This window comes from Augochlora pura, chromosome 5, assembly GCF_028453695.1.
Source record: "Augochlora pura isolate Apur16 chromosome 5, APUR_v2.2.1, whole genome shotgun sequence".
Taxonomy (NCBI): Eukaryota; Metazoa; Arthropoda; class Insecta; order Hymenoptera; family Halictidae; genus Augochlora; species Augochlora pura.
Genome location: NC_135776.1, coordinates 20,415,604 through 20,440,112, shown reverse-complemented (window position 1 = coordinate 20,440,112; position 24,509 = coordinate 20,415,604). Strand labels below are relative to the sequence as shown.

Here is a 24,509-nt window from a genome sequence, read left to right as displayed (position 1 = left end):
TCGCTTAGTCGCTTAGTCGATAGACGTCTCTCGATTAATCGATCAAGGCATAAGCAAACATTCGCGGCATACTCGCAGAGCACCGACGAACAGATCGCGGTTTCCAACAGACGTAACGACGACGAATAAAAAAAAAAAGGAGAGAAACAATTATACACCTACCGGCAGCAACCTCTTTTTTTTCTGCTCCGCGTATCGCGTGTAACGTTCCCTGAAAAAGACAACGCTACACGCGAACCAGGCCACCGAGCAGAACGAGAGAGGGGCAGAAAGGAGGAACAAAAAAATGTAGGAAATCATCATGAAGACTGTAGCAACGTCGCGCGGCGTGTATACTCGCGAACGTAACGCGAAACCGTAATTAGTTTCGGCCGGTGGGGGTGGGGGGGAGCGGGCGTTAATCCGCGGATAAGAGTTTTCGCGAGCGCCGCCTGATTAAAGCGCGTGTCCGACCGGGGAGATTTCTTGGAATCGGATCGGCGAGGCACTATTCGCGCTGGTCGATGATTTTTCGCGGCGAGAAATGGCGAGTCGTCGCTTTCACAGGCGTTGAGCAACGCGATCGCGTACGGATTCGGCCGCGAGATCGCGGTCAGCGCGTGTGTTTTCGATGAAAGTGAAAGAACGCCGCCGATCAACGACCCCACGCACCTCCGGCTAACCGAGAAATTCGCGAACACGCGCTCCGCGACTAGATTCTAGTGGATCAAGGACAACGCGCTCGGAAAGTGATCCCTTCCACCGTTCCCAGTCGCTTCGAAAAGCGAAACTGAGAAGCTAAATTGCGGAAAATCATACGTTGCGTTATTCGCGATAAATAAACAATTACGGCCAAGTATCCTCAAACCTCGAACTTTATATATTTTTGGACCCACTACTAAAAGTATAAAATCACGTTGGCGACTTATACTGTACACTGTACACTGTATCTTACTATGCATATTTTTAAACTGGCGTTATTTATATGCAAAGGATTTAACCCTGGATCATCCCCCTTCCATACTTCAGCATAACTGACTCTCAAATATAAAATCTGAAATACTGCATTAGTTAAGAGGATAAAGAAAACCTGAATGATATAGCATTTATTTGCGTTTGCAGACAATTTAAAAGTGTGGGGTCGAACTTGTTAAAATGATTCGAGAAAGAAGTTAACATCTACGTAACTCTAGTATCTGAAAATTAATATAGACAATTTTTAATGTGCAGCAAAGTCTAGTTATGTCACATATACCTAGTATATTAAATACTATAACATACCATATATTACTTATAAAACTAGATGTACAACACATAGAGATATAAACGTATGAAGACACAAATTATTTAAAATTTAGAAACGAGGAAAATACAACGATATTCTCAAATTCGTGTAACGTCCTCAGAATTCGATAGTTCCAATGGCAATCGTTTGGCAACAAATATCGAGAAACATCGATACCAGAACTACACGCTTGAGGTTGTAAACACCAGGTTTCTCTGCACGACAAAATGATCTTTTTCTACATTTCATCGTCGATATACAATCTATATAATTGCCTAAGGAAACCGTTCGAAACGTTTCGGAAGATCCGCGTCCGCGAAAGGTCAAGGAACCTCGTGGGTCCGTTACCCAACGCCCGCCATGCTGTACACCGAAATTTCTTTATCGAAAAGCGATCGAGACGAGGACGACCGACAGAATTAAAGCAAATAAAGTGGGCATACCGCAAAGAAATGAATATACATACGCAACTGGCAACCCTAACCGTGTCCCCGGTCGAAACATGCGTTCAACGGCCTCGACGAAACCGGGCCTCGGGATGTAAAAAACTCCGCCGCGACACGGGATCCAAGCCGCGAGAGAGGTTTCACGAGGAGAAAGTCACTAGAAGGCACACGAGGACGCGTTGTCAGCTGACAGAAACAAAGGCCGCGCGGCGAAATAGCGCGAGCGATCGGTCTCGAGCATCGATATCGAAACGGCAACAAATCGCGGGCTATTCGAATGGGGGAATCTGATAGAGATCCGTCCCACGATTAGGAAAGACGATCCCTGCGGTGATGGTTTTTTACGAGTCGGAACGCTGTAGGGGAAAGTATCGGACGTGTTCTCATTTACCTGCTCGATGTATCACGATGTCGCCGTGCTCCCGCTGGTTGTCGGTGAAATTCCAGCAATTTTCCGGCGCGCGCGACACGAATGTCAACGACTTTGGCACGCGAGGGCACGGGACAGACTATGTTTTGGCAGCGGTTCGCGGCATTTTCTTCTGTCACGAGGGTCCCCGGGCGAAGCGGACCAGACGATGACACGCGACCGATAGACACACGACACCCGCGCACTGAGTAAGTATCTCCGAGGTAAATTGTCAGAAGAGAACCGAAACCGACGGACCGAACTACCCACACCGATCGTCCAAACCACTACGGGCCAAGTGTAGCACCGCACTGACTGCTCTCGCCGTTCACCAAGGCGATAAACAAACTCGTCGCCTCTCCCTCGCGAGTCTGCCCTCCTTCTCGATGTAGTCTCTTCCTCTCCCACCGAACGCGTACTCTCTCTCTCGCGCGGACCAGCACCGAGTACGCTTGAACGAATTGTCCGTCTTCGTCCAATCTGTAGACTCGTGGCGCCGTGTCATCTCACTCTGGTCACCCCACCTGGTCGCATCCGCGTCCTTCTCGCACAGGCTGGCTCTCCTCCTTTCACCGGTTTATCCGACAGTGCTGCCACCGTCGAGCAACCAACCCCCACTATCGTCTAGCAGACTGCTCTCTACCCTGTCACCTGGCGTTCTCGATATTCTGCGGTTCCTGGATCTTCTCGTTCAAGCTGGACGACGACACGGCTACCGAACTGTTCTCGTCCACGTGCACACCTAATGTCACTCGCGAATGATGGGAATAAGTCGCGATTCGGCTGCTTTCGTCAAGAGACAACGCAGCGTGCGACATGTTTTGACACACTGACGTTTCGTACTGCTTGCCAACCCCTTTCGGGTCAGTGCTGACATCTCGTAGCTATTGGTCAATCTTATTTATGACGCCGTTTGGAAATGTTGATAACTTCATGGTCCTTATGATACTCATAGTCTTACAGCCTTATAATCTAAATCTGTATGCCATTGAATCGGCGATTAATTGTATTACAGACTAGAAGTATACTATATTAATTGTTACATTTAATTTTGTGTCGCTTGGACTGTAATACCGACTTTTGTCAAAATCACTCTTATCACTCTTATACTCTCTACGTTACACAACAAACACGGAATTAAAATTTCTCTAAGCACGAACGAGGTATAGCTGACAGTGGAAAGTAATCTTCTGATGGTAATCGACGAACAGATATAGATGTCTGTAAAAGATTGCTGATAAAATAGAAAACGCTAATTATCTACATCCGCTCGAGAGTGTAATTCGCTGCTTTGCCGCGGGTGTTGATAGTCACGCGGCGGTAGTATCTCTCTTCCATCTTGGTTTATGTCTTTTCGGATACAATAGCCAACATGGTGCGTACGTTTTAATATTTTCTAGTTTTAATCTGTAAAAATCATAGCAATCTCTCGTTAAATGTGCAAATGAATAATTTTACAACGTATCAATAAGTACATTGAATAAAAAAATCGAAATATGGTTTGTTTAAACCTGTTTTAACTTATTTGTCGAGCATAGTTTTGAAAGTTTAGGTTATGTGCAAGTATTGCCAGTGTTTTTTAGTTCTTTCTGTGTATATCGACATCGAACGAAAGATAAGTTGAATTTGGGAATATGAATTGTAAAAATAATATGAGATTTATGTTTGCAGAGTCGCGTCAGGACTAAAACGGTCAAAAAGGCCGCCAAACTCATCATCGAGAAATACTACACTCGATTGACTATGGACTTCCATACCAATAAGAGGATATGTGAAGAAATTGCTATTATTCCTAGCAAATCTCTCCGTAACAAAATCGCTGGGTAAATATATTTTTACGTTTTAGTTACTCAAGCCGATTCCTGATCTCACTCTACCTGGAAGTATAACAAAATAATGACAATTTGGCTATAGTGTACAAATTTAAGACTTTGTACTGTTTTTTTGTCGAATAGATTTGTTACGCATTTAATGAAACGTCTGAGGCACAGCCAAGTCCGTGGTATTTCCATCAAACTGCAAGAGGAAGAGAGGGAACGCAGAGACAACTATGTCCCTGAGGTCTCTGCCCTGGAGCACGACATCATCGAGGTCGATCCAGAAACCAAGGAAATGTTACAGATGCTTGGATTTAACAATATCCCTGGACTCCAACTCACACAATCTCAATTACCACCATATAGCAGACGTTCTTAAATTTTTCTTTATAATAAATAAGTTTGTTAGTGTTGCACTTTTTAATAAAAATGCAAGCTGACAATCTCAAATAATAATCTTATTTTTTTAAAGTTCTTTATAATAATATGTATCTGCAGTATGTAATATTGCTGCCATAAATATCAGCTAGATTAGTTAGAAACTAATTTAAGTTGAAATTGAATATCCGATAAAACACGAGCCATAATTCGTAATGCTTTAAGTTATTCGAGAGCGTCATGAAAAATTAATCACAAGTTATATCGATATACGCATGCGTAAAAGTCGGCCATTTTAATTGAACGGAAAAAGTAGGCCTTTCTTTTTATCGTATAGAATGTAATTTAAAAAAACCTCGCTTACGTACAAAATTTTATGATGAATATTAATAGTAGATTTGTTAAGGAATCATTTTCAGTGGAAAGTCGCATACTACAGAACAATCAATTCATTTTTCAGGGTACATTCAAGCGATGAGATATCAAATTTACTAACGGTTCCTTGGCGTATCGAATATCGAAAAATATATTGTGGAATAGATTTTGCAATAGAAGCAATGTTACGTTCCTCCGTGTGTGCATTATCGGTGAAAACGCGTCGCCCTTCTTCAACACCCACACACATGGCCCGGACCTGGCTAACTCGTTCAGAGTCTGTGCGACCTAACACGATCCAAGGCTAGAGAGCCTAGCTCAACCTGAACAGTAGGTGGCGAGGTTCGATGAAGAGAGAAAGAGAGAACACGGTATCCTTATTGCGGCGTCGCGAAATTCTGGTGACACAACGCGATGACGGAGAGGGCGAAAGAAAGTTTCTCTCCGCTCTGATTGGCCGACAACTCGGTGTTGCCACAGTGCTGCCCTCACAGCAAACACGTCTTGCAAGTGGGAGAGTACGTACAGATGCACTCAAAACTTTCGTGACATGTAAGTCGTACACAGTCTTTTGCTCAAAACAGTACTGTAAATAATTATTTAGGAAGAATTTTCTGGATCTTATTGGAAACAAGAGAAAATCGACGATGAATTCGACGCCGTGGTACGCAATTAGTGTAAGATACACTTTATTGTTTATCATTTTTATAAACTGTTGTATGCTAACTTTATTTCGTATCTAAAATTATCCATAGACAGTTTCTTCATTTCTGTCCGATTTAGATATACCGAAATCTTCCAAAAGCTGATCTTATCTGATTACGTTATAGCTTTTATGATTCTTAAATCCCCCCAAACTGGAGCTTAGAACCTGTCCCCCTTCACAGTACATTGTGAACGTGTTTTTGGATAAGTTCCACTGTATCTTATTCGTTGTACTATAATATTTTTCAATATTGTAGGCTAATATTGAACGATGCCAGTTGAAATACGTTTCATTTCAATAATAAGCAACCACTCCAGACCTATTATGCAAGTCTGGTGCAACAGGAGTACAGTGGTCAGCGGCTATAAGTATAAGTGCCTTTTACACTTTGCATTTACAACGTTGAATTACTCTTTATACTTGCTGCCATTATATCAAAACATTCTACTTGATACGTCATTTTATCAAACCCTTCTGATGTAGCACGAATATATTTCATGGCTTACACAAATAATTGTGAGTTTTCAGAGTGAGTGTACTGCACGCTTCGCATGAGCGCTCGTTCGCATTGGTCCGTCTCCCCCCCCCCCCCCCCCCCGACGTTTCACCTTCTCCAGAGAGGCTTGCGCATTGGAGGCTGCGCAACGGGAGAAGCGGGGTTAGAGGACGCGACGGCGTAGAGGTATCGAAACGCGACGTCGCGGAGGGAATAGCCTAACCGCGGTCACACGCCTGCGAATGATCGGAACTCTCTGGGCGCAGGGAGGAGAGGACTGTACGACCGGCGAGTCAGTCGACTATTCGTGGTCTGTGACTCTGGAGGTAGCCCGACCACCGCAGAACCGAGCCCGACGCAGCTCGGTTGCGTTCGGTCGGTAGTCGGGGCCAGTCGGGCGCTCGGCTGCTCGTTTTCGGTCTGCTCGGTTTTCCTCAGTCCGTCGTGGTTGCGCATCGTGAACGGTCGGATCCTTTCTTCTTTTTTTTTGTTCCGTTAAAGGGACTGGTACGCGCTGGTGCCCTTATTCCACGCGCTATGTGACGGACATCGCGGGGCGCCGAAGCGTACCCCGGACACGTTTTCTCTATCATTCCCACCCTGTCCTCCGCCAGCTACTGCTCTCCTTTGGCTCTCGTCGGGCCGCGAGAGAACGTGAGAATCGCGGGAGGGTGGGAGGGAGAGGATAGATACGGTGAGACGGAGAAAGAGAAGGAGAGAGAGAGAGAGAGAGAAGGAAAGAACACGTTGTAAACGCAGGCACGTACATATACGCAGGCACTCGCCGACGAAGGGGCCACGAGGGCCCCGTGGAATCGTGCCTAGGGAAACATGGAGTGTCCACATCTTGCTCAAAGCGTCCAATTCGGCAGTAACGACGTAGAAGCAAGCTGCACGAAGGATCTACCGTTCGTCTGTGCAGGTATGGCCCGATATAAAATCACCCAGACCCCTCGTCCGTCTTCCTACGAAGAGAGCAAGAGTGAGTGAGAGAGAGAGAGAAAGAAAGAAAGAGAGGCGTGTGTGTCGTGTCCGTGGGCCGAGGCACTCTCCGCGTTTCTTTCTCTTCCGTTTCGAAACGACAGATCCAACGACATACGCATCGTTTCTTTCTCGGAAGGGTACAGCGTACCCGTTCGATCTCACGATCCTCCCTTTCGCCAAACTATTGTCTCTGTCCGGGTCTGTTTTACCGTACTTTCTTTTCTCTCCTGCGTTCTTTTATTCTTTCACTCTCTCTCTCTCTCTCACTCTCCCCCTCCCCCCCTCTCTCTCTCTCTCTCATTTTTCTCCGTCTCGCTTGGTTCCCTTCCTCTTTCTCCCTTGCCTCTCGTGACCGAGGCCCCGGCCGTTCCTCTCGCGGCCTTGAGGCGTCGTACCCGACAAGACGGAGCAGAAACCATTCCTATTTCCCGTCGCGAAAAGAAGCGTGCTCCAAAACGACCGTAATCGTCAGCACAGCCTATGTTCTCCTCTCTCTCTCTGCATGCTACCATTTTCCCCCTTTCCCATCGACGCTGCTCAATAGACACCACGCTTCGTCGACGATACCTCGGACTCGGACGCGCAACCCAGCGTACCCGTTTGCATGTATCGCGGATCGAACTCGTCGTGCCACGATATATACGTGTCCCACGGCGGTATATAAGTACACTGTGTGTGATACCACCGGAGAAAGAGACAGATGAAAAAGGAGAGAGAGAGAGAGAGGAGCGTCGCGCGCGCGTGGACACACAGTCGCGCTGCTCTGTGTGCGTGGATGTGAAAAGTCCACTCCTTGACGCATTCGTATATCTCTCTGGCGCGATATAAGTTGGTGTCTGTGTGCATGCTCCGTTCATGGGTGGTTCTCTCTTTCTCTCTCGCGCTCGACGGACCGAACAAGAGCGTCGCGCGCGGACGGTGCGCGTGTGCATCGTCCTGCTGGGAGTTCTCAGTATGCGGCGCGGCCGTCATTGGAAAATCAATACCAGACAGCACTAATCAGCTGGCCCCGAGATCTGTCATTAGAACTCGCCAGATAAACGTGCTCTCCGCGGCGGCTCTGCCCCTCCGGTCCGTGTTATTCCGTCCTTTTCCACCTCCCCGCCGCGCCCCGAGCCGCTTTTCTCGATTTTATTGCGCCGCTTCCGGCTCCGCGAACGAGACACCGCCTCGAGATTTCTCGAGAAGCATCAGGGGCCGCCAGACGCGTTCGAAAAATCAATGAGAGAATGCCACACCGCAGCCTCGTGTAGGCAGTTTTTCCCTTATTCCCGACGCTGCTGCCGTAGCCGCTTGCTGCTGCTGCTTTCTCCTCCTCCTCCGCGGAAAGAGAGAGAGAGAGAGAGACCCCGTCCGTCTCTTTGTCCTTTCTCTTTGCACGGCCTCTAGTACTATATTTACCCGAAATATGCGCAATACTTTTATTGCTCCCTTTGAAAGAGGCCCTCTCCCCCGACCCTGGCTACTCGCCGGACTCTCGCACGCGTTTTACAATCGTTCTCCGGTTCGGCTTCGTGACCACCGACTCCTCTCTTTTCTCTCTCTCTCTCTCTCTCTCTGTCTCTCTCGCCTACGGAGGCCAGCGGAGCCGGGCAGGAAGAGAAGCGTTTTACAATCGACGCGGCTCTCTCGAACGGGTTTCGCGACAGACTGCTGCGGACTCTCTCGCGGAGTCGTCGTTTAATCGTAACAAGTTCCCAGAAGAGACCGCGCCGCGCGTTACGTAAATAAGAAACCGCCGGCCGTCGCCGGAGTGCCTTTCGTCGTCCCGTCGAGAACGTACGAGCGCGCGTCGGCCCTAAACGCGTTTCGCGAAACGTGTCCGTCTCGTCTGTTCTCCTCTCTCTCTCTCTCTCTCTCTCTCTCTCTCTCTCTCTCTTTCTCTCTCGGTCTCCCTCTAATCCGGCGTGTTCCGGCGAGGGGAGAAAAGAGAAAAGGGTTTGCGGGTGGGGAGGAGCAGACGGATAGTCGCGGAGAGAGTCCGCATTTCCGAAGCGTGCACGATGAGTCAGACGGAAGATTTTTCTCCATGTCGGCGGTCACCGGATGACCAACGCGTCGTTGGTCACGCTCGAATTTCGGCCATCGGACCTGCCGCCGCCTCCCTCGCGGAGATTCACGCTCGGCGGACTCGCGCGACGCGGCTCCAGGCCTGTGAGATCAATTTAAATATCCCCTATGGTCTCGCGAGCCACGCTGCTCCGCTTCGTGTGCCGGGCAAGAATTACCGCAGGCGGTCGACGAATCGCGCGCAGGAGAAAAATCGTCCCTTGTGGGCTATGAAAGAACCCCATGCTCCACACCTTCCCTTCCCTCCCCTTCCCTTCCCTCCCCTTCCCTTCCCTTCCCTTCTCTTCCCTACCCTACCCTACCCTACCCTACCCTCCCTCCCTCCCTCCCCACTTCTTCTGCCTCTTTTCCTGCGCTGCAAGCTGGTTCGGGTACGACGTAGCAAAATCGATAACAGCGTCGTTGCTAATCGGATGCCCCGATATATACGGGTGCCACCGCTGCCTTAACGAATTTTTCTTCCGTTCTGTTACACATCGCGGCCCTCGAGACCGCTGCTCCATGTGTCGGTACGTGTGACGCGACGCGAACACGCGCGGGTCGCGTCGGGTCGGCTCGGGTCGGCAATCCTGCATCCAGCTCGATGCGCGGTGCTACACGCACGAAAATTTCTTCCACGCGAAAGCGCACAGTAGGTGTGGCGACGTCGAATCGTTTCGTCCGTCCAGGCGAGACGGACACACGAACGGATCCGCCTCGATCTCGTTTCGGTAGGCTCTCCGGTCACCTCCGATATCCATCTTCCGGCGAACGTGAAATTCGAGAGAGAGAGAGAGAGACCTCCCCCCCCGTGTTCCTCTCGTACCTGCATCGCGAGCGCGGAACGGCCGCGATCTTTCCAAGAATACATCGGCCGCGGAAAAATATTTCGCACGGACCGCGGACCGTTTTAGAGCGATCGAGGATCGATCAACTGCCGAATTTCTCTGCGCCTTGCCGCGAACGCGCCCCGCTCCGGGGTGTCGAATTCGAAACCGCCGTCGTCGTTCCACAGGCGGCGCAATTGCGAAATAAACGCGTGTGGTGCCCTTCGCGAAACGAGCACCGCTCGACAGATCGGATTACGCCTGACACGAACCGACGTCGTTTCACATTTTTATGCAGCCACGCTCTTTTCCTTTCGGGCAAATCTCTACCGATTTGTTCGCAGCGCGCGGCCAGCTATGGATTTGCCTGGAACGGTAAACCGCGCGCCGGGAAATCCACTTCGCGAACGATGCCTGCTTACTTGTTCAATTAGCCGGGGGACACGATCAATTGTGTCGCGGAGCAACGATCCACGAATTTTCTCTCTTGGTTTCGGAATCGGGGAGAGATCGTCTTTTCCCTGCGACGACCCGTAACGAAAGAAAGGAACGAGCATGCAAAATCTCGAACCCGATAGAATTGCGAGACATTTCGCGATCGATCGACTGCGAAGGGGGTGTGTCGAACAGCCTTCCATCCATTCACCCTGGTTTTACGCGCTCTCTCGAGAATTACGTAAGCGGGAACGAGTCAAAAAGATGGTGCACCGTCGCGGTGGTGGTGCTCGTGATATTTAGCGATCGCCGGGCATCGAAGCGAATACAGCATCCGAATATGGAGTCAAATCAATCGCGTCCTATTCAAAAGGATTCTTTACAGCGTATTTTATTCTGGCGACCTGCCTTTTCTAGAGATACGAGGATGTCTTGAGGTCCTTATGACTTCAATGACTGAAATTACCAGTACTCGTGTCTCTAGATATAATATTCGGTCCTACGTGAACAACTTTTCTTCAGCACCGACATTTTTCCTACAGAAACTTCATGAAATTGCTTTACCAAAAATTAGTGCTGAACTTTCGAGTTTGCTATTAGCCTCTGCAATACTAGTTTAGACTTAAGTATTATAACAAATACACAGTCGATCTGACATTTTCCTAGTTCAATCGTTTATTCGCTACTTTACGGCCTAGCTACGCGAATCTAACGTCGCTGACAATATGGCGTCGAACAACCTCGAAGCGATTATCTTGGATTCTTCGTCGCGATTCAAGTTCAATTCCATTTATTATGACTTTACTGTACTCGTTCCTTTTATTTCCTCTTTCATGAAGTTAACCGAGTTGTCCAGATAGGGCAAATTTTATGGGCCAAATACCCTGTCTACTTTGAACTACCATAATGGCTAACCAATGTTTAAACATTCTCGTTGAAGCTGCCAGAAATATTCCGGCCTCGCATTGTTGTACACCTTTGTGGTATCGCTAATTATTTTATTATTGTCGACAGTATGTGGAACCGAGAAGAGTACTTGGCTGTGTCTCTACTGCGGCGCGGTGCACTGCGGACGCTACGTGTCGGGCCACGCGTTGCAGCATCATGAACAAGATACTCAGCATTGCGTTTGCATAGACTGTGAGAACCTGGCAGTATTCTGGTAAGTTTCCAATCGTTTTCTAATCGATGATTTTGAAGTATATTATATATTTTTCTTTAACCCTAAACCTATCGAGCACTGAAAATGACTGGTCTCTATTGCTTTATAACAACGACAAGATTCAAGTAACAGCTTGGATTAACAAGTTTATTTGATCTTTTCTTCCGAAAGAGTTTTTAAAATTTCAGCAACTTCGAATTAAAAAGATATGAACCGGGTGATTCTAAGGATTTGCTTGTTACAGTTACATGTGCGACGAGTACGTTGTGAACGACACAACGAACGGCCAGATCGAGAAGATCCGTCGCATCACGTTCCGGAAGGATGAGCACAAGGAGAACGACGAGAACTGGAACACGTCGCCGTCGACGACGCCGTCGTCGCGACGGGAGAACAGCGACAACGACACCGACGCGGACGCGCTGTGGAAAGCGGAAGTGGTCGTGAGGAACCTGCGGCCGAGAACGGCGAGGAAGAGGCTACACTCCCTGGATGGGACGAGCGGGGATAACCGGCCGGCGACCAAGCGTAGAAGCTCCAAGATTACCAAAGAGAAGAAGGTCGTCGGCCTGAGGAATCTCGGCAACACCTGTTTCATGAACGTCGTGCTTCAGTCGTTCAACAACATCAGCCATTTCTGCGAGTATCTGACGCAGATGCCGTGCCTCGAGGGCATACCGTTCGACGAGTCGCCGACGCACAGGGGGCGTATCGTCACCCCCGGTAGAGCGAAAGAGCTGAGCATGAGCGACGCCCTCCTCGCCGAGGAGTTGAGGAAAGTTCTGCTTGGTTTGAACCTGGGCGGCTCGAACGGCCAGGCGATCTCTCCAGAATGTCTTTTCTTGGTGATCTGGAAGGTCGTGCCGAGATTTCGCGGCTACCAGCAGCAGGACGCGCACGAGTTTCTCACCTACATGCTCGACAGGCTGCACACGGAGCTCCTGCAGCTGCTGCCCAGACTGGGACACGAGCCTCTAGGTCTGAGGGGCAAGCAGAGCATTGTTACAGCGGTCTTTGGGGGCACACTACTTAGCGTGGTAAGTCGCCGTCAATTTCCGGGACACTTGGCGGTGCGGGTGACGATGTTCCTACGAGCCACTCCACATTGAATCGCATAGAATACGGTCGCCGGATTATTTCTAAGACGCTGAACTTGATGCGTGTCTTGGCAATTTCAATTGTATGGAATTTGATCGGGTTGCGTAATATAATAGTTATCAAGCTTGGGAAGAATTTACCAAGGTACATAACGAGTCCTGCGTGTATTAGGATAATCAATGACCCACTTGGAATGGCTCGTATCGGTGGTTGTGTTTCGTCGCTCTGACGCGGAACGATAGAAGAAGTGTCTTGTTCCAAATGTTCGTACTGTTGGAAAGTCATTTTATTCATTTTCTTCTTGGGAGAAGCGCGGACGAATTATGGATCGCGTTTCCTCGCGCAGGTCCATTGCATGAACTGCCGAACAGATTCCAAGACGCACGAGCCGTTCCAGGATTTGTCGCTGGACATACCGGACAGACTGCAACGACGGACGAAAGAACAGGAAGAGGTCTGCAGTCTGACGTACAGTCTGACGAGATTCTTCAAAGTCGAGGAGCTGGCGGACAGCGAGCTCTACTTCTGCGACAATTGTATGGGGAAGCAAAGGTCCACCAAGAGGTTCTGGATACACAGGCTGCCTAATGTTAGCATCGTCGATGTTCGATAAGGACTCCCCACAAAGAATCGATTACGCGAAATTTCTTGGCTGACGGCGGCACTTGGTTTCAGGTGTTGTGCCTTCACATTAAAAGATTTAGGTGGTGCAATTCTTATCGGTCGAAGGTGGATACGCAAGTGGACTTTCCCATGAAGTCGCTCGACATGTCAGCGTTTACGGTGCGAGGCGTCACTGGGACGAAGTTAGGCGGCTCGAATAGCCACCTGTACGACCTGGCTGCCGTTATCGTGCATCACGGTTCGGGGTGCGTCTTTCTACATTTAGCTCTTCACGTAGTTCATAGTATGATCCGTGTAATTCATGAGAATTTTTGTATCAATCGCCCGTTTACTGAGACAAGGGTTGATAAATTTCACTCAGGTTTAAAGAAGTTCGAGTTTTAACATCCGTTGCATTATTTTCAGCGCTGGAACTGGACACTACACTGCCTTTGCTGTTCACGACGGACAATGGTTTCACTTTAACGACAGCTCGGTGCGACCAGCGACCACGGATGCGGTCGCCAAGTGCAAACCATACATTTTGTTCTACGTGCGGAAAGAGTTCTCCATTCCACCCCCTTTGTGACGCCGTATCCCCAGTCAGTCCCGTCCCGACGACACGAGCTTCGACGATGACGACGACGACGACGATGAGCGATCGAACAAGAACTAACCGAATTTGACTATGAATCTGAATGGTGCATACAGTAAACGGCCAAAACGGGAGGGTGGCAAAGCCCTTCTCACTGCGTCCGGGTTTCTAAAAGAGGAACGGAGAGGTCTCCTGGCCGCGTTTCTGCCGCTATTAAAATAATTAATCTCTGCTCGACATCGTAGAACAGCTTGCCACACGGTACGATGCGCGAGCTTGATACCCGATATCTTATATCTGCATCGTCGTTCGAAGCGAAATAGCTGATTGTAGTCCTCGGCGACCTGAAAGTTGGAATTTCGCTTGGCCTGCTAGCTCGTTTTCTCGGCGAATTCGAGAGGAAAAGTCTCTCAGAGAACGGCCGTCAGCGGAATGGCCCTTCCCCATGAACATGTAGGGGCATGAGACGAGGGCCTCACGGCTCCCTTTCCTTTTTTAGAAACCGAGAGGAAAGAAGAGTGACTAGAGGCGGATCGCGGAAACGCGTTGCCTTTAGCGTTGGATTTTCTTTGTGCTCCTTTTCGCCGGTGGCCGTTGACCACCTTCCTTTCATCGAATCGATTAAAACCTCCTCGCCGCCGGACCCGCGTACCGGAATCACGCGTAACCTCGTCTAGTTTTAACGCGAAAACGACTGGTCTTCTCGGTAGATAGATTTTTTCTAGGCTTAGTGCGCATCGTTGTTTCGAAGGGAGAAAGAGAGGGAGAGATTGATTCTGTCGTAAAAACTAGAAAGAAAGAAAGAAAGAACAAGCGAAGAAAAGAGAAGAAACAGAAAAACTGAAACACACGCGTTATCCTTCATTATCCTCGGATACTTAAGAGGAAAGTAAGAGATGGAACACCACGAAAGTGTACGCGGATCATTTTCACGTGTGTATATGTCGAAGGTACCACGTTATACATGCATGTTTGTGTACACAAGAGAAAAAAAAAACACGTTCTCTCATTTTCCGCCCCCCCCCCCCCTGCCCACCAAATCCCCCCTCCCCCCCCCCCCAACCCCCCATACGGTTCTCGAAGGCTCGACAACTCTTATGTGATTATTTAAAGACTTATTTTTTCTATAATGGTAAACGATAATAACGATGATAAGTTAAAAAAAAAGCGTAGCGGAGAAACGTTTTATTAAGGCGATAAATACACTCGATAAACGCGCATTCTTCGGCAAAAGACTCGCACGATGCTCGTATGACGAATAAAAGAGGAAGGAGAGAAAGATAGAGTACAGAGAGAGAGAGAAACATGATGGAAGTAAGCGTGCAACACTATTATTGAGAATAAATGAGATATGTACGAACGACGTATAAATAAAGAACATGAACGATGAAACGATATTTATTCATGGCGAATATATTAGGTGCGCCCGCCGATCTATGATCTATCATAACAACTTGGTCCCCTAACAGAATGCTCTGAGCAACTTATATAATTCTACAAATGTACAGCAAACTCGGTGCTCGATACTGTTAATTATGTACAAAAAATGCAATAAAATTGTCATTCCTTTCTTTTCCTCGGCGAAAATCTAGGTCTCTGCTTGGCCGACGGCGACCGGGAGAACTTCCATACCCACGATCGATACCTAGGAATGATCATTCGATAAAATCGCAAACACAAACAGCCAGTGTCAACCTCTCGCTCTTGATTTTCAAAGATTCTCCTGTTAATTGGCTCCTTGATGATACTCTCGTTAGATTTTTTTGACGTCATAGCTAAAGCACTGACTCGGAACTTCACTTTGTCCTTTTTCTCTGAAGAGTGTCCACCTCTCGACTCTTCTCCCGGACGGAATCCCCTAGCAGACGTGTCAGGCGTATGCTGAGTGCTTTTTACAAAGAACACGGAATAAGGGTCCTTCTTCGTTCTCTCATCGCTTTTCTTCGGCGTTTCCGTAATCTTGTTCTCGTCTTCATGATTAGTCCCGGGACTGTTGATCTCCTGAACCCATAGATTGTCGCGATCGTGCCGTCTGCTCGATGTGACACTGGCAAACGTATACCTGGAACTTTCGTTCCTGGCGGTAGACTTCTTCTCAGTGACAACCGAGGATTGCTCATCGGGAGATTCTTTGGTCGCATTCTGACTGCTGTGAGGACTGCACGTCTTTAGATCCTTCAGTAAAGAAGATTCCGAACAACTATCAACCGCAGAGTCTCCTTGGTAGTCTCGATTCTCGTACAGAACGTCCGTCGTCTTCGCATCCAACGCCTCGTCCGGCTTCATCGATCTCGTCCACCTCGCCGAGAACTTCTTCATGAGTTTCCTCATTCTTGATCGAGGCTGTCGTTCTTCATTGAACGAGACATAATCGATGATCTCGGCAGGCGTGTCCTCGAAACCCTCTCCGGCTAATCTCATAATACTCGGATGCAATTCCAGCTTGTAGGTCTTTTCCATCGACTTCAGCTCTTCGTTCACGCTTTCGAGTCGTCCGGGATGCTTCTGAGAAGCGGCGCTCGATTTTTCCGACATCGTGAAGGGAAATCGATCTTGGCTCTTCCTCCGGAACCTCGAGGTGTCGTGAGAGTTGGGCAGCTTCGACGTTGACGCGGATTGTACGAGCGACGAAGCGTCGTAGAACTTTTCGGTGAAATAGGACACGGTGTCGGACTGGATCGCCCTGGTTTGTTCTCCGAAGATAGTTTTCCGGAACTGCTCGGCCGCCATCTGCTCCAAAGAGACTCGCGGCTTGCTCTCTATTACCTTGTCCTCCTCGTCTTCGCCTTCCGAGGAATCCGGAAACTCGAATTTAGTAGACTCTGCGGCATCTTGACCGTCTCCCACCTGATTGAGTTTCGTCTTTTCAGGAAGCTGCTCGTAGATCCCTCCCTCGTATGGGGTATGCAAGTAGTTCTCGTGGTAACTCATGGCTTCGATGGTCTCCGTCTTCGTGGAAAAATTGTCCGAGTCTTCGGGTTCTCCCGACGGAGAATCGCGAGTCTCGTAGCAATCCGAAGTTGCATACCTGTTTGTCATTCGTTTGTTTTTGCTGCGAGGTGTATCTGAATCCTCGCTGTCTTCTTCAAAGTTTTCGTCAACAGCGTGAGGCTTCAATTTTAGCGGTTCATCCATGCGAACCTGGAAGAAAGAACTGAACCTCTTCGGCGAACCCGAGGCTTCATAGTTTCTCTCTTCGCTGTCTCTTGAATAATTTTTAATCACTGTCTTGTCGACATGCGTTTCCAAGCCTATCCTTCTTAATGATCTGCTACTCGTTTCATTGGCTGCATTATCAAAATTGATCACAGGAGACTCTTTATCAGATTGAAGAGGTCGATTGCTCTCGAGGCTGTCAAAATCGGATGTCATAAAGCCCTGTACGTACGATTGCCTGTCCGATTCGATCGAGACAGGATTCAAACCAACTTGCACCGCCGATTTAGGCAGATTCGACATCGGACTGTGGGACATGGACGACGTACACCTTTTAAAATTCTCATCAAATTTCGCCGACGATATCGCAGCGTCTCCTGCTTCGATTTTCCTAGAGGTCCTATCGCAAGACAACCTGTAAGTGTTTTCCTTCTGGAACAAAGACACGCTCGATAGGGCTTTCATCAAATCGTTCGCGTTTAAGTGCTTTCCCGGAGTCTTGCTCTGCGAAGACGCGGACGAAGTCATCTCCTGTGAGTTCAGAGCGAGGGAAGGAACGTTTACATACTCCTGCTGGGAGTCCTCACTCTTGAGAGACTCTCTGGTCGGAGCATTTTCTCTCCTCTTCAATTCGTCGTTGAAAAACTCTTGCAACGACGACGTCGCGCTGCGACCGCCGCTGGAACAAGCTCTGAATCTAGGAGAAAACATTTTCTCTGCCTTCTCGTGGATCCTAGAAGTTGACAAAGGAATTCTGGTTGGTTTGATTTCACTCAGATCCAGGGAACGCTTGGACGGTGCCTTCTTTATTTGATATCCTACGGATTGTACGCTGTCATCGTCGGTAGAAAGACCTCCAGAAATGGATTTTTGATCTGCGTTGATAATGAGATTCGGGGGCGATAGGTTATCAAAACCCTCCTTCAATGATGAAACCTTCTGACAACTTTGTACCGAGTCTTCCTCATAATGATCCCGTTCCTCGTAGTTGGGGACTTCTGTAGGAGTGTTTTCTGCAGAAGTGTCACGAGGTGTATCGAACAAAGGTTCCGTGGTCTGCATTCGATAATGAGTATTTTCTCTAGCAGACAGGAACAGCTGTTGATCAGTGATCCCATCAACGCTACCTCGCATGTCGCAAGAATCGCTTTTTGCCGTTCTCTTGCCTCTATAAAAAGACCTATGATCCTCATTTTTAGCAGGACTCATCAATTGATCCAAACTCATCCTCGGAATAGGATCAGCGATCCCAAGTTCGTCTAAATTACTGAGTGCTTCCAGAGAAGCCGAGACTGTTCTGCTGTCGGAAGCGGGTGCCGACTCTATTTTCGCCGGGAAACCGATTCTGTCGGTCAGATTATCGTAGTCGGAGCCTTGCTCGCTGCTTGAGCTGAGATTGTACAGTATTATACCCGCGTTGGGTCTGTACCCGCCGAATTTCGACGGCGGACTGCTGCACAGCGAACTCGTCTTCGAAAAAACCCGAAGCAACGAGGGACTTGTCTGCGACCTCGACGTCTCGTTGACAACGTGGAGCTGATTAGAATGAGGATTGTGCGTAGAAGGCGTTCTGGACAGAGGAGTCGGTTGCTGGGACTCTGTAGCTGGGACTTTTACAACCGATGGTGCTTCGTTGTCGATTATCTGCGTGGGCATAGCCTCGGCGCGGATTTTCGCTCTTCTGCGAGTTCTCGCGGCGCTGTTCCTCGATCCTGCGCTTCTCTTCGACTGCAGGGACTCCTGCTCCTCTTTCTCGTCGTTCTCCTCGATCCGATTCGTCGCGCTGTAGAAGTAAAGGTCTCGTTTTCGGGAAAGCCGTCGGCTGGTGTTGATCGCCCGACTCGCCAGGGAAGCCGGCGCGTTCCGGGACGGCAGATCCTGAAGACGCCTCTTCAAGTCCGACGCTGAGCTGCCACCGGAGCTGCTGCTGCTTCTCTCGGGATTTTCTTTTTCCTCCTGGTTGAGCCAGCGATCTGCACCATCAGGGTTACGTCCACTGTTTATTCGTTAATTGTTTAAAGACGCACGTTAGATCCTAAGATTCGTTTAGTGCTCTCGATCGTTCGCCGTTTAGGGTTGCCGGCGGTGCTCGGGGGGAAAGATAAAGAACAAATGGAAATGAGAGCGGACGAAGAAAGATCGGATATTTAGGTTCATACCAGAGAGACAGGGTAGCGTGTTCGAGGCTTCTGGTTCTGTCTTGTCCAGGCTTCTGATGTTGGTGTTTAACATATCGGGCCCATGGAAAATCTCCTACCAATTTTTCATTCAATGCTACCGATTGGGAGGTTAGCTGAATGATCGGGTTGCTCTGTGTTCACGCTGAAGGAAAACATATGAAGAGCATCGCGTAATAACGAACCTGTAGTAGTAGTACATAAGATTTTAGAATATAATTTCAAGGAGTATTTAAGGTAGTTTCGTGAATAGACGAATTCAGTAGGTCGGTATCTGGCCGTACAGATTTCGTTATAGAAATGGTATTACCCAGAGAGACATAGAGCTACTTGATAAATACAAAATAGACCCACTGATGTTCTCTATTAGAAATGAAAAAGAAACTCAATTCAAATAGAAACATTCTTAGAATTTAGAAACGCAGTGATATTTTTTATAATTTTTAAATCATTGGAGATATTACAATGAAATTTTCACTAACACTATTTGAAAAATAATCGATCTTAACTTTAGGTTACCACTCGCTATTGTATGTCGTTGACTGTGAGGGCAGCACTGTCTAAATGTGAATCGTCAACCAATCGGAGCATAGCAGTTCGCTTCTGGCAATTCAAGAACTTACTGTAGTTTATAATTTAGTTTATTAATGATAAGTTTCTTCTTTACATTATTCTTCATAATCCTACGCAGAGCACGTGTCAAAAAATTCTATAAATTCAGTTTTCGAAAAGGAAAGGTAGTAACAAAACAAAAAGTGAAGATACAAAAACAGAATACTAAATCTACTTATATTCTCCAAAGTTTTCTGATCCAACGTATTTCTTCTTGATAAAACAATCGCGAATTCCGATTGTATGCCTCTCTTGCTCGAATCGCCAAGTGTTTTCTACTTTGGAATAATCAAATAATGTTTTTGTTATAATCTATATCACAAAGATGAACATATGGTATACGTACATACCATATGTATTGTTATATGTATACAAAAACTCTTACTTTCATGCGAAGAGTTCTTCTGATTTTTGATAGTTTCGCATCAGTTGTGTTTTTTATTTCTGAAAGTGCTACGGTAAAATATTTTTAGTTTAGTTAAGAGTTTTAGTCTACATTTAATGAAACTAATGAATTAAGGCTTACGTAAAACATGTATATTGTCGCCCGGTGACATTAATCTGTGAAGTCTACATCTCTTTATTGATTGCCTCGGTTGATACTGTTATTTTAAAAGAATGAAAATTATGGTGTTAAATTTCAATACAAATTTCTACGATATCTTTATCATCTAAGATTTCGTACACGCTCAATTGTGCTTACTTTTTTGATAACTTTTTGTAAATCCATCGAAGCTATATAGCCTAAAATCATAATTAATAATAAAGAGAATAACAAAGCTATGCAGCAGGGTTGCTCTCTCATGTTTATGATTGGTCACGTCACGTCGGTCGACCACGCTGCCCTCTGTCCCGACTCTGTCGAACTGCTTATCGGTGACATCACGGATGTGGTCACGTGACAGTTGAGAGAATTCACGATAACGGTGTCATTCACATTTCGTTGCATTTCATTTAGGGTAGATGTACGCGGTGGAAGATAAAACGAATCTAAAGAACTTGGAACATATTCGCTAGACAATAAGATTGCGAATATTTTATATGAAGTAAAACTTCAACGAATTACCAATAGCACAGTTGATAGAATTCAAAATACACGTGGCAACAATATCACGGAAACAAATGGTTCGTTCAGTGATCTTTATTTAGTTGATTATTTTGATGAGGTTAAGGTAACACACGATCACTCCAAAACCTAAACATTGTTAAGATATCTGTAACATTATCTTTAAGCAAACAGACACATATGTTGAACATATTTTTACGAAATAGTGCAACGTAACGTTTACAGAGACTGACACCGTTTGTTTTTCATTTTTGGTCGCAATAACCATACGCATTTATAAGGGTTTACGTATTCGAGGAACAGGAACCTAAGTTTTTGATGGCTTTTTCACAATCGAATTCAAGAGGTACTCTCATCACTTACAATTAAATATTTTACGATCTTTTCACATATAAAGCGATTATTTTATTTGAATTGGTTGTAGAATTGCAAAACAGGAAAATCTTAGAGGAATTGCAACTGAAAAAGCAAATGTTGTTGAAACAAGGTGTAACACCAACACTGAACACTTCTGTAGCACTTCCTCCAGCAGGATCTCCCTCTAATTTGGTAACATATTTTTCATACTGCTAAGTTATAGTAACACAAAATAGTCATTCATTGAATGATTATTTTTTAAATTTGTTTACTCCAATTTTAAAACATTGTAACATATACTCAATCATATGTTTCACTTCAGCCTGCAACACCACCGACCGATGGCATTGCAATGAGCGCGTCGCAAAGAGCAGCCTTGCACAGTGCTCATGCTGCTTCATCCGGATACTTTGTGACCCAGGACTCCTCTTTCGGCAATTTAATTTTACCTGTTCTACCCAGATTCGATACTAAATGAAATAGATAGCTTACATACATTCAAATTATAAATAGTAAATATTTAAGGAGACTGCATTTGTAAATAACACAAGAAGAATTCGGCAAAGGGGCTAAAATAATTGTTTAAGAGCATATATCTTCGGCGAGAGCAGAAAACAGCCCGATTAAAATGGCTAGTTTACAGCTTCGCGAATTAGAAGAATACATGCAACAGTTGGATGGGTTCGAGAAACCAAAAATATTGCTCGAACAGTATTGTACTAGCGCGCATATCGCGTCCCGCATGTTGTACACTGCACAGAGCCAATTCGACGACATAGAAGGTCGTGCAGTGGCTGACTTAGGGTGCGGATGCGGGATTTTAACCCTTGGAGCACAAATGCTGGGAGCAGGCCACGTTGTTGGCTTTGAAGTAGATACTGATGCACTTGAGATACTTTCTAGAAATTGCAACGATTTAGAGCTGTTCGTGGAAGCTGTACAATGCGATGTACTTCAGTATCTACCAGGTATGTACAAAGTTATTCGTTTTATTCAGTCGACATTACATGTGTATAATTGCGTTGTAGGAAAATTCGAGAAATATTTTGATACAGTGGTGATGAATCCGCCTTTTGGTACGAAACACAATACAGGAATAGACATGAAGTTTCTGGAAGTTGCCACGAAACTCGCATCGAACGCCGTGTACTCTTTGCACAAAACTAGCACGCGTAATTACGTGCTCGACAAAGCGGCACGGTTCGGCGCGAAAGGGAAAGTCATCGCCGAACTAAGATACGACTTGCCAAAAGCATACAAATTCCATAAGAAAGTCACTGTGGATGTTCAAGTGGATTTTATACGATTCGAATTAAACCATTGAATATTTTCAAGACACCAGCACGCTCTATTCGAACTTGATGCCCTGAGCCAATGGCAAATCGTTTCCATAATTAATCGTGATAGTTGCACGTCGCATGTAATGCTTCCATGCATCGCTGCCACTCTCGCGGCCACCTCCAGTCGCTTTCTCCCCTCCGAATGCACCGCCAATTTCAGCGCCGCTTGTTCCAATGTTTACGTTCACTATACCACAGTCGGATCCATGGGGACCAATCCACTGCACAGAATAAATTTGTGCAATCATCACCTCCATGTAGGTAAACAAAAAATTACATTATCATCTGCTTACCCGGAACACATTTTCTAGGCTTTTGGTAAACAGTGAACTGCTCAGCCCCTGTTGCACACCATTGTTCAGAGCTACAGCGTCTTCCAAAGAGTTTGCTTCGAAAATGTAGACTATTGGCGCGAATGTTTCGGTCTGAACTATTTCAGCATCAGCCGGTAAACCGGTAATGATTGTTGGCTCTACGTAAAAGCCTGGCCTGTCTACCTGCTTTCCTCCAAATTCTATTTTACCGCCATTCCTTACAGCACTGTCAATAGCTTTCTGAAAAGGGTGGCTTGTATATTTAAATCCTGATGCATGGGTATCTTTTATGCACCTACCTTGTATCCGTCGACTGCATGCTGATTGTGCAATGGTCCGTATAAAGTATTATTTTCTAGAGGATCACCTATCCGCTCCAAAATGCTCTCATACGCTTTCTTTAATTTTCCTAAAGAGTGTGAGTCGTTTAAATTAATATTTTTGCAAAAGTTGAAACTAATCTTTATATTTTCTTACCTAAAAATTCGTTTTTGATTTTATTGTGCAGAATTAATCTTCTCGTAGTTGTGCACCTTTGACCCGCTGTGCCCACGCAAGAGAACACCGCTGCTCTCACTGCCATTTCCAAATCAGCGTCTTGAGCGACTATTAATGCATTATTGCCTCCTAATTCCAACAAGAACTTTCCGAATCGTTTCTGTACCTTCAGAGCCACTTCCTTTCCTACATTTGTACTTCCGGTGAATGAAACCAGAGGTACACTGAACCAAAAAAATCAGTAGATAGTTAAAAAGAATACATTTTTTTGCATTAAAAGATATTATACTGACCGTGTGTCCTCGACTATAGTTTCACCGACGTCTGAACCACCTGTTACCAATGATGCAACTGATCCTGGTATACCATTCCTCTCCAAAACGCTTGTGACAATTTTAGTAGTTGCTATAGACACCAAAGGGGTAGTCAATGCTCCTTTCCAGACTATAGTGTTGCCACAAACCATTGCAATCGCACTATTCCAGCCATATACCTAAAAATACTCTTTTACTTTCAATTCCATTGATTATTAATTAATTAAATGCTACTCACTGCAACCGGAAAATTAAATGCAGAAATCACTCCCACAACTCCGAGAGGATTCCATTTCTCCATGAGAGTATGATTCTTTCTCTCTGATGGAAATATACTGCCAGGTAGCGTTCTAGATAAACCGACAGCGTAATCACATATATCAATAAACTCTTGCACCTCACCGATACCTTCTGGCAATATCTTTCCTAAAAGATTGTTATTGTTGAAATCTCTTAAAAATCTATGAATAAGGAATTATTACCCATTTCCAGGGACACCAATCGTCCCAGAGGTTTCAAGTTATTTCGTAATTCATCTCCAATTTGTCTCACTATCTCTCCTCTCGTTGGAGCCGGCAATGCTGCCCACTGTGGCCATGCCTTACGTGCTTCTGTAATAGCATTACTTGCTTCCTGTGGGGTCGAGGTCCTAACTTTCGCTATCACTTTGCCGGTTGACGGTGACACTGATTCTATCACCTATTTGACAATTATGTGTTAACGATTATCTAAAAAATTTCGATGCTTGAGATACCTTGCCAGATCCTCCCCACCGTCCATCATAAAGACCCGGATTTTCTGAAGTGAGGCCTAACTCCTTCAAGAATCCATAATTTGGATCGGTTACCATATATCTCGTCATTTGCACTTTGGTAATGTGATTACCACTTTTCGACAATAAGCGGAACATTGTCGACTCTTGGCTAGCTCCTGCCCATATGTAAGGCAATACAACGATCTCGGGGTTATCAACGTAATACCGGTTATCAGGAGGAGGAGGAGTAGGGACACGATAAGTGAAAAGTAACAAA

The 24,509-nt window shown here is 46.4% G+C and overlaps 6 protein-coding genes across 11 annotated transcripts in view; 4 read left to right on the top strand and 2 right to left on the bottom strand.

Annotated features, from left to right (window-relative positions):
* The window catches only part of Fur2 (furin-like protease 2), a 432,764-nt gene extending 429,827 nt beyond the window's left edge, over positions 1 to 2,937 (bottom strand). For both annotated transcript variants that reach the window (XM_078181511.1, XM_078181512.1), the window contains exon 1: positions 2,102 to 2,937. The gene's annotated coding sequence lies outside the window, so the exon portion shown is untranslated. The remainder of the gene's footprint in view (positions 1 to 2,101) is intronic.
* Positions 2,938 to 3,443: 506 nt separating this feature from the next.
* On the top strand, positions 3,444 to 4,392 carry Rps17 (ribosomal protein S17). Its single transcript, XM_078181517.1, has 3 exons — positions 3,444 to 3,494; positions 3,791 to 3,942; positions 4,075 to 4,392. Exons 1-3 carry the CDS (start codon positions 3,492 to 3,494, stop codon positions 4,313 to 4,315), a joined length of 396 nt encoding a protein of 131 aa, XP_078037643.1. The 5' UTR covers positions 3,444 to 3,491; the 3' UTR covers positions 4,316 to 4,392.
* Positions 4,393 to 4,523: 131 nt separating this feature from the next.
* On the top strand, positions 4,524 to 15,141 carry LOC144470422 (ubiquitin carboxyl-terminal hydrolase 3). 4 transcript variants are annotated; one of them, XM_078181516.1, is made up of 8 exons: positions 4,524 to 5,207; positions 5,294 to 5,353; positions 5,652 to 6,813; positions 11,201 to 11,348; positions 11,593 to 12,385; positions 12,793 to 13,035; positions 13,122 to 13,315; positions 13,476 to 15,141. In XM_078181516.1, exons 3-8 carry the CDS (start codon positions 6,723 to 6,725, stop codon positions 13,636 to 13,638), a joined length of 1,632 nt encoding a protein of 543 aa, XP_078037642.1. In that variant the 5' UTR covers positions 4,524 to 5,207; positions 5,294 to 5,353; positions 5,652 to 6,722; the 3' UTR covers positions 13,639 to 15,141. The 4 variants fall into 4 exon arrangements, with proteins under 4 accessions (XP_078037642.1, XP_078037641.1, XP_078037640.1 ...); XM_078181515.1 differs by having other exon boundaries at positions 5,294 to 5,366; XM_078181514.1 differs by having other exon boundaries at positions 4,524 to 5,353.
* A 4,931-nt stretch (positions 15,142 to 20,072) lies between these two features.
* Positions 20,073 to 21,500, top strand: LOC144469862 (SOSS complex subunit C-like). 2 transcript variants are annotated; one of them, XM_078180549.1, is made up of 4 exons: positions 20,073 to 20,714; positions 20,937 to 21,001; positions 21,080 to 21,204; positions 21,335 to 21,500. In XM_078180549.1, exons 2-4 carry the CDS (start codon positions 20,974 to 20,976, stop codon positions 21,488 to 21,490), a joined length of 309 nt encoding a protein of 102 aa, XP_078036675.1. In that variant the 5' UTR covers positions 20,073 to 20,714; positions 20,937 to 20,973; the 3' UTR covers positions 21,491 to 21,500. The 2 variants fall into 2 exon arrangements, with proteins under 2 accessions (XP_078036675.1, XP_078036674.1); XM_078180548.1 differs by having other exon boundaries at positions 20,076 to 20,714; positions 20,881 to 21,001.
* Positions 21,501 to 21,639: 139 nt separating this feature from the next.
* Positions 21,640 to 22,350, top strand: LOC144469861 (rRNA N(6)-adenosine-methyltransferase Mettl5). Its single transcript, XM_078180547.1, has 2 exons — positions 21,640 to 21,980; positions 22,041 to 22,350. The coding sequence occupies exons 1-2, from the start codon at positions 21,641 to 21,643 to the stop codon at positions 22,334 to 22,336; spliced, it is 636 nt and encodes a 211-aa protein (XP_078036673.1). The 5' UTR covers position 21,640; the 3' UTR covers positions 22,337 to 22,350.
* Aldh7a1 (aldehyde dehydrogenase 7 family member A1) lies at positions 21,986 to 24,500 on the bottom strand. Its single transcript, XM_078180546.1, has 8 exons — positions 24,233 to 24,500; positions 23,961 to 24,177; positions 23,717 to 23,904; positions 23,458 to 23,657; positions 23,144 to 23,388; positions 22,966 to 23,075; positions 22,646 to 22,906; positions 21,986 to 22,573 (listed from the first exon to the last, which is right to left on the bottom strand). The coding sequence occupies exons 1-8, from the start codon at positions 24,386 to 24,388 to the stop codon at positions 22,361 to 22,363; spliced, it is 1,590 nt and encodes a 529-aa protein (XP_078036672.1). The 5' UTR covers positions 24,389 to 24,500; the 3' UTR covers positions 21,986 to 22,360.
* Positions 24,501 to 24,509: the final 9 nt, after the last annotated feature.

Excerpts from the sequence above, each read along its gene's own strand:
- Aldh7a1 (XM_078180546.1), bottom strand. The coding sequence starts at position 24,388 with ATGTTCCGCTTATTGTCGAAAAGTGGTAATCACATTACCAAAGTGCAA. Across the intron at positions 23,658-23,716 it reads CATTTAATTTTCCGGTTGCA|GTATATGGCTGGAATAGTGC; the intron begins GTGAGTAGCATT and ends GAGTATTTTTAG. Across the intron at positions 22,574-22,645 it reads GCCTAGAAAATGTGTTCCGG|TGGATTGGTCCCCATGGATC; the intron begins GTAAGCAGATGA and ends TATTCTGTGCAG.
- LOC144469862 (XM_078180549.1), top strand. The coding sequence starts at position 20,974 with ATGGCTTTTTCACAATCGAATTCAAGAG. Across the intron at positions 21,002-21,079 it reads TTCACAATCGAATTCAAGAG|AATTGCAAAACAGGAAAATC; the intron begins GTACTCTCATCA and ends AATTGGTTGTAG. Across the intron at positions 21,205-21,334 it reads CAGGATCTCCCTCTAATTTG|CCTGCAACACCACCGACCGA; the intron begins GTAACATATTTT and ends GTTTCACTTCAG.
- LOC144469861 (XM_078180547.1), top strand. The coding sequence starts at position 21,641 with ATGGCTAGTTTACAGCTTCGCGAATTAGAAGAATACATGCAACAGTTG. Across the intron at positions 21,981-22,040 it reads TGTACTTCAGTATCTACCAG|GAAAATTCGAGAAATATTTT; the intron begins GTATGTACAAAG and ends ATTGCGTTGTAG.
- Rps17 (XM_078181517.1), top strand. Across the intron at positions 3,943-4,074 it reads CTCCGTAACAAAATCGCTGG|ATTTGTTACGCATTTAATGA; the intron begins GTAAATATATTT and ends TTTGTCGAATAG.
- LOC144470422 (XM_078181516.1), top strand. The coding sequence starts at position 6,723 with ATGGAGTGTCCACATCTTGCTCAAAGCGTCCAATTCGGCAGTAACGAC. Across the intron at positions 12,386-12,792 it reads GGGGCACACTACTTAGCGTG|GTCCATTGCATGAACTGCCG; the intron begins GTAAGTCGCCGT and ends TTCCTCGCGCAG. Across the intron at positions 13,036-13,121 it reads GGATACACAGGCTGCCTAAT|GTGTTGTGCCTTCACATTAA; the intron begins GTTAGCATCGTC and ends ACTTGGTTTCAG.